The sequence below is a fragment of the Penicillium oxalicum genome, chromosome III, assembly GCF_001723175.1.
Source record: "Penicillium oxalicum strain HP7-1 chromosome III, whole genome shotgun sequence".
In the NCBI taxonomy this organism is placed as follows: Eukaryota; Fungi; Ascomycota; class Eurotiomycetes; order Eurotiales; family Aspergillaceae; genus Penicillium; species Penicillium oxalicum.
Window position 1 is genome coordinate 2,681,237 of NC_064652.1, and position 12,240 is coordinate 2,693,476.

At 47.5% G+C, this 12,240-nt stretch overlaps 4 protein-coding genes across 4 annotated transcripts; 2 read left to right on the plus strand and 2 right to left on the minus strand.

Annotated features, from left to right (window-relative positions):
• Positions 1 to 1,314: 1,314 nt before the first annotated feature.
• On the plus strand, positions 1,315 to 2,578 carry POX_c04369 (uncharacterized protein; the record flags this gene model as incomplete). Its single annotated transcript, XM_050113249.1, has 5 exons — positions 1,315 to 1,784; positions 1,863 to 1,974; positions 2,037 to 2,127; positions 2,190 to 2,274; positions 2,344 to 2,578. The coding sequence occupies 5 exons, from the start codon at positions 1,315 to 1,317 to the stop codon at positions 2,576 to 2,578; spliced, it is 993 nt and encodes a 330-aa protein (XP_049970805.1).
• A 2,627-nt stretch (positions 2,579 to 5,205) lies between these two features.
• POX_c04370 (uncharacterized protein) lies at positions 5,206 to 7,027 on the plus strand (the record flags this gene model as incomplete). The annotated part of the gene is made up of 4 exons (XM_050113250.1): positions 5,206 to 5,413; positions 5,480 to 5,508; positions 5,600 to 5,809; positions 5,912 to 7,027. The coding sequence occupies 4 exons, from the start codon at positions 5,206 to 5,208 to the stop codon at positions 7,025 to 7,027; spliced, it is 1,563 nt and encodes a 520-aa protein (XP_049970806.1).
• Positions 7,028 to 7,480: 453 nt separating this feature from the next.
• POX_c04371 (Delta(24(24(1)))-sterol reductase) lies at positions 7,481 to 9,104 on the minus strand (the record flags this gene model as incomplete). The annotated part of the gene is made up of 4 exons (XM_050113251.1): positions 7,481 to 7,492; positions 7,575 to 7,716; positions 7,778 to 8,188; positions 8,254 to 9,104. 4 exons carry the CDS (start codon positions 9,102 to 9,104, stop codon positions 7,481 to 7,483), a joined length of 1,416 nt encoding a protein of 471 aa, XP_049970807.1.
• Positions 9,105 to 11,742: 2,638 nt separating this feature from the next.
• On the minus strand, positions 11,743 to 11,838 carry POX_c04372 (uncharacterized protein; the record flags this gene model as incomplete). The annotated part of the gene is made up of 1 exon (XM_050113252.1): positions 11,743 to 11,838. The coding sequence occupies one exon, from the start codon at positions 11,836 to 11,838 to the stop codon at positions 11,743 to 11,745; it is 96 nt and encodes a 31-aa protein (XP_049970808.1).
• Between the last annotated feature and the right edge of the window lie 402 nt (positions 11,839 to 12,240).

The window sequence follows — 12,240 nt, forward strand, 5'->3', positions numbered from 1 at the left end:
GAACTTACCTAGATACGATGCGTTTTTCAAATACCATCAGTCACTTTGAGAGGAATTTCCGGCGAGTTGCGCCACTTTGTAACTGTTCGCACAACGGAAGTAGGATGAGACATCAAGTGTTCGCAATGAAGACAGTGATTTTGGCATCTTCGGGACGTGGAGAGGTTTGAACCGATGAGGTCTCGCTTGAGAAGATATAAGAATCCATGGTTCCTCGATATGAAACATGGCGATCGATCACCATAGACAGAAGCTTGATTTAATCTACCTGGGTATGCATCGGCGTTAGTACCTAATGATGGGCAAGCATAAGAATGTATAACATCAGCGACCGATACTGCAAATGTTATGTGAGATAACATCTGATGTAGCTGGAAGTAGACTGCTAGGTCGAAAGCTTTTGGAGTGTGTTTGCCTGGCTGTAATGAGATAGCCAGCCAAAAGCTATTCCAAACTACAGGTGCTTTTTTGATCTTCTTATCGGAATTAGAAAGACGTCCCAGACCAATGCTTGCTAATTGAACAGATCAAAATATAATGAAAATAAATAGTTCTTGGCTGTGCTCATACGAGGCACTTGTCAGAAACCCACATGCTTGACAGAATGAAACGGATTCCTGCTGGAGCCCAGTGCAGATCCTGACCCCCAATTTGTCTTACAAAGGGCCACTCTGAGTCAACTATCGGCGTAGAAGAGTTTTCATTTGACTAATCACAGCATCGGAGACAGATTTAGAATAAATTAGCAACACGGCGTCTATGAGGACTGCTTGTCGGGGGGGCTGGGCCGAGTTGACATCAGAGAGACGTTCTTTTCTGGACATCCTTACCTCAGAGCATCCGGCTATCGACGCATCTGAGCCAGGTTCTTAACGAAGTATGAAATTGACCTCCTATGCGTCCCTTCATAGTAATTAGGTTCCTCTAAATGCGGTTGGTAGGCGACAAAAAGATCCCGCCGTGACTGCATCACGCAAGCCTTGATGTCATGAGCTGTCATGAGCTTACAGTCAAGCGAATTTTGTACCATGACCTATTATTTCGGCAATCATTATGTCAGGAGAAGAGACATTTCAATAATGAAGATATTTTTCAGGCTTGGTTTTTCACATGATGAGATGGTCTAGTGAGGTATATAGGAGGATCACTACTAGACCACAGATTAGATGAGATGACGACAGCTACTGCTCATTACACATGAGATCACCTATTTTTACCATCACGATTAGGATTATTACTTCTCGACCGGTTAAACTACTAAACAACAAACATCTCCCTCGGAGCTCACCTTGTTTTTTCAGTATCCGGGTCCAAATGTCGCGCAATCTATGTATTACCGCAGTGGACGGCCACACAGGCTTCACCATTGCCGAACTCCTCCTCACCAACGATGACTTTAAACAAAAACTTGGCTCCATCACAGGCCTCACCCTCCATCCTAACTCCGAATTAGTCAAAGAATTGTCTTCACTCGGCGCCAACATCATCCCTCACAAGCCCGGACGAGTTCATGACATGGCTCAGACGTTGCGCGATTCCGGCGCAGACACATTGTGTTTGATCCCGCCCGCCCACAAGAACAAAGTCGACTTGACCACGGAGCTGATCGATGCTGCCAAGGAGGCGAATGTGCCCAATGTGTGCTTTCTCAGCTCTGCGGGATGTGATCTTGCGGAACGGGATCGTCAGCCCAGACTACGCGAGTTTATCGATCTAGAGACTCGTGTTCTATCCTGCAAGGGAGATGCGGCGACGGTGACGGGGCATTCTCCAGTTGTGATTCGGTAAGATCTTTGAGTTTTGTGATAAAAACAAAGGGGAAACAAAAAGGGTGTCAGCTTTCAATCTGACTGAGTGGATAGTGCGGGATTCTATGCCGAAAACCTCCTCGTGTATTCGCAGCAGGCGCAGACCGAGGGGATTCTCCCGTTGCCTATTGGGAAACAGCACAAATTTGCACCGATTGCACTCGGAGTAAGTGTTGGCGCTCGAGAAAAGCGAGATTTCACATCAAGGCATGATCTAACTCGGAGTAGGATGTTTCTCAAGTCGCGGCACACGTCCTTACTGGACAGGGCAAGCATGGCTTTAGTGACAAGCATCGTGGCCAATTGATTGACTTGACGGGTAAGATATCTCTGTGTAGTGAGTTTTATACTGATTTGACATCTCACAAGTGTCCCACTTAGGGCCGATGCTTGCCACGGGCGATGAACTCGCAACCGCTGCGAGTAAAGCACTGGGACAAAAGATGAAATATGAAGACATATCTGAGTGAGTAATCGTCTGTATTTCAAACTCGGTAGTGAGTTCTTTTCAACTGAAACTAAGCAATCTCTACAGAGCCGAGGCAAAGAGAGTTTTACATTCTCAGTCGGAAAGCGATGAGTCCGAATTGCAATATCTCATTGAGTACTACTCGTTGGTTCGAGAGGGCAAGACGAATTATATCTCAACCACAGCCTTCCATGACATTACCGGTGCTCATCCCCAGGAACCGGATGAGTTTTTCAATGTCTACGCTGCAGAGTTCAAATTGAGAAATGGAAACAAGCGGCGCAAGGCAAACGGTAAGTAGTGGCTGTGCCATGGCCAGATCGATGCTGGTAGCGGCGGAAGTTAGTCCGATGACCATGAATGATCCATCTGGTCGCCTGTTCTTTTTTCATCCGTGGCAAAAATCAATTTGGAAAGAAAAACTACAAGTCACACCAATGAACTCCAATCATAAACGAGCGTATGATACCTTTTTTATGGCAAGATTTGGTGTACGAAGAATAGCATATACAATTACATATACCTCACCTCCAGTCAGAAGTGGTACGCGATATTAAAAAAGAAAGCACCGCCGTCAAGGAGCCATCTCCATACTGGCAGAAAACCCAGTCATCGACAATTACCTGCGCTCCATCTGTTTGGAAGGAAGTAGGGCAACCCATACCAGACTCCATTGTATGCAAGAAAAGTGCTCAATCATTCTGCATGGATGGTCCTAGGTGATGGCTGTTCCTACAATATATGCCCAAGGAAAAGAGCTTCCTGGGTATAGTCCAGCTATTTGATCGATGAATGTGAACCACCTCTATTCAAGGCGGGGATAATCAACAGGAAATGACCACACGGATAAGACTACCGCAGAAGACCCTTTCGAGGTTCAGAGTCTCGTATGAAAGGGAAATATTTCCGTTTCTTGGATGTATTCAATTCAGAATGACTGTCATTATACAGTTTTTTTCAGACTGATTTTTCCCCGCCAGATTAGTGAGTGGTTAATGGTATCGGGATTTGGATAGCATTTGTCACCTGAATCATTTGTCTATCATCGAGTCAAGCGTTTTTGGTGCTAGAAAATATGTGAAATAAATACTCACTTGCAATCTTTTCTCCAAAGACTGTGGTGTGCATATTGCCGGACTACTGGGAGCGCTAATACTTCGCCCTCCAATCGATAAGCACGTGGTTGTCCCATTCGGCTAAACTTCGCTCAAGAGGCGATTTCTTTCTGCTCAAGGCCAATTCGACTATCGTAGCCGGTCCATCTACACGACAACTATCAGCTGGTTGCTCCAGAAGGATGGGTGTAAATGCAGGTAAGCGCCAAGTGCCTGAACAGGCCTAGTACGTATCTCACCTTGCAGATACCAAAGTGGGTGTCTCATTAGTGGTTTCTTTTTTTTTTTCTTTTTCGTATTTTTTGGCCCCTCAGAAAGGACCCGGGCGGAGGTGCAGGAAGATCTCCACCTGCAGGATGGACACTGCACGAGAAGGGTTCTTGATGGTTCGATAAGACCTGCAGGCATGCTCCACGACTCAAAACGATTGAATGATGAAATTTCACGACGTTGGACAATCTACCGATTCCCTTTTTGATTTCAATCATATCTCGGCATATATTACAGCACCGATTCGCCGAGTGTGTTCCAGTGTACCTACTAGCGTGGTTTAACGGTATCAAACAGTCTCAAGCAAGGACCTTTTTGTGGATCCGAAGCACCGATTGAGACAATGGTTTCGGTCTCGGGGTTGTACCCATAGGGTAATTGGACTTGTAGAATGCAATCTATATCCTTACTCTTGAGTGAGCGAGTCGGCGAACATGTGGTCGGTCAGATTGGGAGGGGGAGCTGAAAGAGGTTGATGCGATGCTTTGCTGAGTCGGGTCTTCGGGCGAGAGACACTCAAAAACAGAGTGGAGATGAACGGTGATTTGAGACCTCTGTTACTCGACATTGGATATGAGATAATGGGAGAAAAAAAAACCAAGCGTCTGGTTCTCATCCGGAATATGGTCGCAAAAAGAGCTAACCTGACTCATGGCTCGCACCCAGAGAACAAGGATTCAGATTTGAGGGCATGCTGCTGGTCAGACAGGGCTGGCCCCCGTTTTCTAGATACATGGGCGAAAAGACACAAATACAACGTCGACTATTTTTCCGGTAGACTGTTTGAGCTATTATTTGCCTATCTCCTCTTTTCCCAGACATGATATCTGATCGTACATCTCCGGCGCAGAGAGATCTTAGCTCTGTGATATTTTCAGCCTCACATCCGAACACCCTTGTCACGCATCTTTTTGCATCTGAAATTTATTACTCTCGTTGAGACTGACTGCGCAGTATAATAGTCAGCCCGACATGAGATTGGACAGAACAAACTGAAGCAGACAAAGATAGTCTTCAGCCGGGGCAAGGATTTGAATTACCAAATCGGGCAGTAGCATATCTGCCACCAACATGCTCGCTTATGTCTCCAGGCGTCAGAAGCCTGACAGACAGAGTTCGTGGCGAGCACCGGTTCGAGTGCCCGCCAAGGCACTATCACTCTCACATGGAGCCTTAAGAGTCATCGTTTGCAAGTCTAGTATCATCGTCTAGTCAGCTTGGAACTGTCTCGACCTACCATAGCACTGGGAAGTCTGAAGCGCCAGTGGGTATTGCGCTAATACTGCAAGTTCTTTACCAGTTAAATGTCGAACTAGGTCTCCCCCCTCTTCTAGGAGAAAGTAGGTCTGACAAGAGGAACGGTTTGCACGTGGAGATGGTGGATATGAGGGGCATGAATTCGAGAGGCTGTGAGAATTGGTGGGCATCCCTAGGGTAGAATCAGCGCTTTAATAAGTACTAATAAGTAATAATGAGAGCTATTCCCTGGATTCTTTGAAAAGTGAATGTTCTACGGCTTGGGAAATCTCGTCAATCGATCAAGATGGCTCTTTTTCTTCTTTTTGCATCACTATTGACGACGGCAGCGCTGTACGAACTGTCGCGTATCTTCTACAATGTATTTTTACATCCGTTGCGCAAGTTTCCTGGGCCATGGCTTGCGGGAGCTACGTCGAGTTGGAAAGCATACAAAGAGGTGATTAAGAAGGAGACGCTGGCACAAGAGCTCTTTACACTTCATGAGAAATATGGTGAGTAGCGCACTCCGCACCGGTGAGCTACTTGACGTACATTGGCCTGATATTCCTCTTTTGTAGGCGACATTGTCCGGATTGCACCCAACGAGGTAAGTTCCCAGACAGACGAATCAAGAGAGTCACAGTTGTTTGCAGGGGTTAAGTGAGAATCTAAATAACTGATTTTTTATCGTCATCCAGCTTCACTTTGGAACTCCCTCCGCGTTTCACGATATCTACAATAGCAGCAAGAGATGGGATAAAGACCCCGGTCTCTACAGAACTCCAGGAGTCTCTTCCGGGTCATTTGTGTTTCTGAAATACGCCCAAGCAAAGGAACGAAGAGAAGTGCTTCTTCCCATCTTTTCCAAAAAGGCAATCAAAGGTCTAGAGCACCTTGTCTGGCGCAATGTAAGTCAACAGCTGGAATTTTTCCACCCGTGTGTATCGGATCCGTCTGTTAGGTTTGTGAGATATACTAATATTTGTCTTGCCCTCTTGTTTCCGCAACAGGCAACCCGTCTTGCGTCCTCCATCAATAATGTCACAGCGACGAAAAACTCGGTCGATCTTCTTTACGCCTTCCGTTCATTTACACTCGATACGATCATGTGTTTCACCTTTGGAGGCTGCGTCAATGCCATTGATGCGCCCGCCTTTAGTGATCCAATCATTCTCGCCATGGACGCCAGTTTGCGAATGCTTCCCTTCTTGAAGAATTTCCCCATGATCAGGGACCTGATCTTTGCCATTCCTCCCTCTCTCGTCATGCGCTTTGTACCCAATGCCAAAGATTTGGCCCCTCGACTCTACCAAGTCCGCGACCTCATCCAACAACAGTTGAAAGGGGTCCTGAACTGCCCGTCCAAGTTGAACGAGGTGCCTCATCAAACCCTCTTCCACCGGATGCTTGACCCGCAAGCATACCGCAGAAAAGAACTGCCGGACTTGACGGCCCTGCATGACGAAGGCTTCACGTTGATTTTTGCCGGCGCCAACACGGTGGCTGACACGCTACTCATGGGCCACTGGCATACTATGCAGAATCGCGCCCTGCTAGAAAACCTGCGCAAAGAACTTCTCACCGTGTGGCCGACTCTCGAGCAACAACCTTCTCTGAGCGATCTCGAGACCTTGCCGCTGCTCACGGCAACCATCAAGGAGTCGCTGCGCTTCATCCCCTCGGGTGTGTCCTTGACGCGTGTTGTACCTCCCGGTGGTGCGGTGATCGCCGGTCAGCAAATCCCCGGCGGGACTACTGTTGGAATGGCGATCTTGCACGTTCATCAATCCGCAGAAGTCTGGGGGGAAGATGTCCTTGAATTCCGTCCGCAGAGATGGTTGGAGAGTGCAGATGACCAAATGGCGGAGAATGAGGCTGTGGATTCGAAAGATTCTCTAAGAGGGGACCTCGATCACTGGCTTGTACCTTTCAGCCGGGGGCCGCGGATGTGCTTTGGTATGAATCTTGCATGGGCGGAAATGTACATCGCTTTTGCGACCATGATTCGCAATTTTGACATGACTATTGACGGGACGACGGCGGAGGATATGGAATGGCGCGAATGTATCGCGGCTTATTATCCGAAGAGACATCTGCATGCGTGGTGTAATCCGGCAAAAGCTTAGAATAGAAGATATGGATGGAGTTTGTGGTCTTTATGGAACTGCACGATCTCACTTTTAAATATTCTCTTCTCCTCAAACTCCTGCGCACGTATGTACGTGAAGAGAGATGTGTTCTCGGTGTTTCCCATCTGGGCAGCTCACATACGTCAGGCAAGAAAGAAAATAGCTAAAATATCCTCAGCCTCCATTCACTCCTTTCTCAAAAATCTAATTACAATGTATAAGTCTTATTTCACATGAGAAAGACAAGTCGACAAGTCTCCTCTTTATATGACCAAGTCACTGCCACGGAATTCCATAGATTGCACAATTGCAAGACATACCCCCAAGAGAGCCACGTTTAAACAAATGACCGGGCGCGGTGCATTCTAGAAAGCCAAAGTCCCCCACAGAAGTTGGCCCGCACAGTAACCAGACGGGCGCGCTGGACTTCTGGCTCCCTCACAAACCCCCTTAGATGACGTACTTTGGAGAAGTTAGAACGTTACAGAAGGGGGAAAAAAAAGGAATTGGTCATGGGTGAAAAGGGGGCTGGACTGATACTCACGGGAATGAACAAGTATGGCACTTCCTTCTCGTAACGCTTCCAGGCCTCGCCGTACTTTCGACGACAACGGTTCACATCCCGGTTGGTGCGGTGAAGGATCATCACCATGAAAAAGACGAAATAGAACCATGGGTAGACACTCCTGTAATTATTTGATCAGACTCGCTTGGAAGTGAAGGAATTGTACAATCTGGTCTGCTTACTTGAAACCGGTGATCAGACCCCATGCGAAGGAGAAGAACATGTCAGGGACGTAGTTTGGCTTTCGGATAATTGCAAACCAGCCGTCGACCATGATATCATCACCAGTATCCGTTTTGATTGTCTTGGGGTTCTCGATGGCTTGCCAGGGCACTTGAGGGAACGTCTTGCGCTTGACAAATTGCCCGCCTCTGCCTCGGTGTCGGAAAGCGTTCTTTTGTCCATTGGCGCTGTCCCACATCCAATAGAAGAAGATGTACGCTACAGCGAACAGGGCGAGAGCAAAGCGATTCCACCGATACTCAGAGGGGTCCCGGTTGGCCAAGTAGAGCGCACAATGGCAGTAAGTGAAAGGCACTCCGGCCATGTTCCAGAAGGTGAGCAAGAACCCGAGTTTTTCAAAGTACATGTCCCTAGTATTTTGTCAGATGGGTCGGAAGAAATTGGTGAGTGCCTGGATCAATCTCTTATCACATACCAACTGGTGATGATCATCTCCTCGGCTTTGGCACACGCGTTGGTGTACAGGTAGTGTGCTCCAACCAGGAACATGACCTCGGCCGAGACGTATCCCAAGGTTTCATACTGGCGCGCCGCCACCGAGCAAGTGATGAGCAACAAGATGAACCATGGGATTCTGACCTCATAGAACATCTTAAAGTCCAGAATTCCAATGCGCGGATTGAGCTCTGCACCCATGAAAAAGTCATAGATAGGAGAGCCAGACAGGCGAATGGTTCGTCCACGGATGATCGCCTGGAAGTAAACGATGAAACTGTTCAAGAACCCAGACAGGATTGAGACCGTCATCAGAGGGCCAAACTCATCGATCAGCGTGTACAATGGATACACGCCCGTCACATGGAAGATGGCGGCGATTGCAAGTGTTGCATGGAGACTCGAGTACGCTGAACAGTAATAAGGAAGTCTCTTGCCCCCTTCATGCTTCAAGGGTCGGCCAAAGCCCGACACACCTGGCATGTAGCAATACATCAGCGCCTCTGCAATGAAGAAGATCCAATAAGTTGCCCATGCTTTGGCGGTCGGGTAGGCTCCCTCGTAGACAAGATGACAAAGATGGCGCCCAAAATCGGCCAAGGTCTGATCGGCTTCGGGCAAAGGAATCTTGCCATCATAGTAAGTTGCACCAATCCACATATACCACATCAGGAGAGGAAATCCCGACATCAGCATTGCCGAGCCTATAGAGCCTCCAAATTCAAACTCATCGGAGGCACCGTCCACAAACTGCGATGCCCGCTTCGCGTCATCCTTACCGGCACTTTTGGCAGGCGCACCAGCTTGGGGAGTCCTGGGTGACACGGCCATGGCGGGTGGTGGAAGAAGTGAAGTTCTTGCAATTCGTAATCAATCAGAAAAAAAAAAGACAGAACAAATCCCCGTGGAAGGTGCTCTTTCAAACGTGTGTTCGTTCAGGGGGCGTCATGTGACTACTCGTCTTTAGGCAGGGATTTGAGATCGCATGGCTGATGCATTAGAGGCTAAAAAGAGCCCTAGCGATCATACTTTCACCGCGAGCTAGTGTATTACGAAAACTTGATCTGATGTGTAAGTGTATGTTTGTAAATTCGAGCAACTGGGGCGAATGGTGGTTTGGGATGATTCTTTCTGCTAGTCAATCTTGGCAGTCAGAGAAACTCTCTGCACGAGGTCTCAAGCAGCGAGTGAGCAATCGAGTCTGTCGCACTGCTAGTCAGCACCAAAGTTGCGAAGCGGGTCAGCCCCCAAATTGTATCCGAATCCAGCTATTGCGCCATGTGAAAAGGACCAGAGTCACAGATAGACCCACAGGACATTTGGTGCGCCACACTCAATGAGACCGTCAGGAACAGGCGGTCTTCTTTGGGAAACGGGCTGGCCGCTCGAGAAGTGGGATTGATCTCCTTCGCATATACAGAACTGGGGCGAGTGCTCCAACGCCGAATGGAGACATCCAAACTCCGGGCATTTAGTATGGGTGGGTCTATCAGCGAAGCTCCGGCCAGCTAGTGTTGTGCTGGGTATGTACCGATCCCAATGTGCCCAATCGTGATCATGATTGGTGTCAGCTTCCACTTTTATTTCATTTCCATCGTATACTTGTCTCTCCAATGGACCCTTTTACCTCGAATAGCATGCAGATAGTTTTCAGCTGCCCAGATCTGCAAACACATGCATCGAGTGTCGGGAGTCTTACAACACTAGCAAACCAACATTGGAAGTTTTGTACGGGGTTTGATGATGTGCGACGAATGCGTTTTCTCTGCTGTACTTTTTGTCCCCCCAAACTCCGTTCGATCGTCTCGACGCTGAAATGATCTGTGAACAGCAACGGTTTTATGGAGGCTTTTCTTTCAAATTGTCATATGTCTTCTCTTGATCACATGGACCAAGATTCTGTCAACACTGACTCTTTATTTTGCGGACTCCACGCAAAGGTGGACGAGAATCGCTTCTGTCGATGGTTTGATCCATCGTGACGGGCCAAAGGGGCCAGACCCGCCGCGGTGGAACCACAAACCGACGGTCCCCGGACCCGATCTCCTGGCGATCATTTGGCACTCGGCCAGAGTGACTGACGTCGTTCTCTGAATCGACTACAATACGGTGACCACCTTGCTGGTGATATGGCTCTGGGTAATATAACGGAATTGTAGCTTGTGAGCTAGATCGTGCCCACTCCCATATTCCCGCGTTTTATCACACCTGCGCGTTAATTTTTGTTCCAGGTGTCCAAGGATAAGACTTTGTCATTCATGAGTTAGTCTGACGAGCCAAAGTAGTCAGCAGACTGAGGTCCCGAAAGAATGCAGAACTGCCCGTGAAGTAAGCTGAGCTGTGGACCGAAGATTCGAGCCCTGAAAATGCCGCGGTTAATATTTCCCAGGATTGCTCGTGTCAAATCTAGGTTCCAAGATCAGAGAGCACACTGATAGTAGGTTTGCACAAAACAGATCAAAAGCGAACTCCAGATCAAGAAAGGCCACTATAAGTAGTGAGAGTACTGATCAGCCTTCCTCACATTCACAACTAGTCTTGAAGAGGACAGGGTCCTTAACCCATTAGTTTGTTCATCACCTACAGTGATGTCTTTTCAATTTTCATCGACTATCTTCACATGACTAGATCTCAAATAACACATTGACGATACATCATGACTCAGACCTAAGACCAGATATTGTTTTAGAACTTAGAGCTTTCTGGACTTTCAATTGTCCACATCGAGGCGGGGTCATACCAAGAGGTCAAACTACACTTGAAACACGCAGTACCATGCTGCACGTTTCCCGCACTGTGTCTTCTATAATGAGGATAAGTTAAATCCCTCAATCTCGCTTCCCCAATATCGAGTCTGTAACCGCGCGAGCGATAATGAATTTAAAGTCGGTTGTAAAGAAGCATTCGGCCCATGTATTTTCAGCCCCGGCGCAACCTTGCCAGTGATCCAAAGATCGCTGAAGACGGACACTAGTATCAGGTGATACTTCATCGGTGTTGAACTTTCTCGCACCTGTCATCAGAATCTACGCATATTGATAGGTTATACATAATTTTGTCATGATTGAGTCAGTAGAAGATCAGGCCAATCATGAATACACTTGATTCTGCGGCGTGGGTAGAGATAGTGAGCCAAAGGGGCGAGACAATGAGCATTCGAGTGAGCGATGCCCACTAACTTTCAGAAGATTATTCGATCTGTACATATTTTTAAAGCCATTCACGCTTCTCAGAGAGCTCTGTGTGATTTAAGCCCAAGATTCATTTTCTTACCCCCGAAGCTCCAGCCGGACCTCTGCGCTGAGCTTCAACTCAGTGCTAATAGTGGATTGATGCCTGAAATATCAGGAAAGTTGGAGTCAAAGGAAAGAGAGAAGGTTTCATATTCTAGAGATAGATGCAGTCCTGAGAGACCAAAGAGGTATTGGCGTGACATGCCACGCTATTTGGAATGACAAGACCTGGGGCGCTAATCTATCTCAGTACATTGCCCTGTGTCGTTCCATTCGAAAATGAAACCAAGGATATTCAGATAAGAGTAGACATTATGAACGTCAACAGTCATTCACATTGGTTGGCTCTTTTGTTTGTCCCTGGCAGGATTATCGTGGAGCTTGAGAAAGTGCCTTAGCCCACAATCAGTACCTAAAGATTCATCCTTTCGAAATAAGAAAAAAGACAAGAAGAAATAAATCGATTCCCCTTTCATAATCAAGACGTAGTGACCGACCCGTAGTATTGCAATAGGCAGAGATTGAGATGCGGAAGATCCATGGAAGCTGACAAAACCTCCACTGAGGGCTGACGCAATCCGTCCAGTGCATGATCATGCGGGCCCGGTGCCCAAAACGTCTTAGTCAGCACTATCGATAAGATAAGGTGGCCGCAATTTTTCGAGTGTCTGCGGGACTTTCACGCAAGTCGAGCTTGAGATATCAAAGGATATCCGAAGAGTGGGGGAATCAAA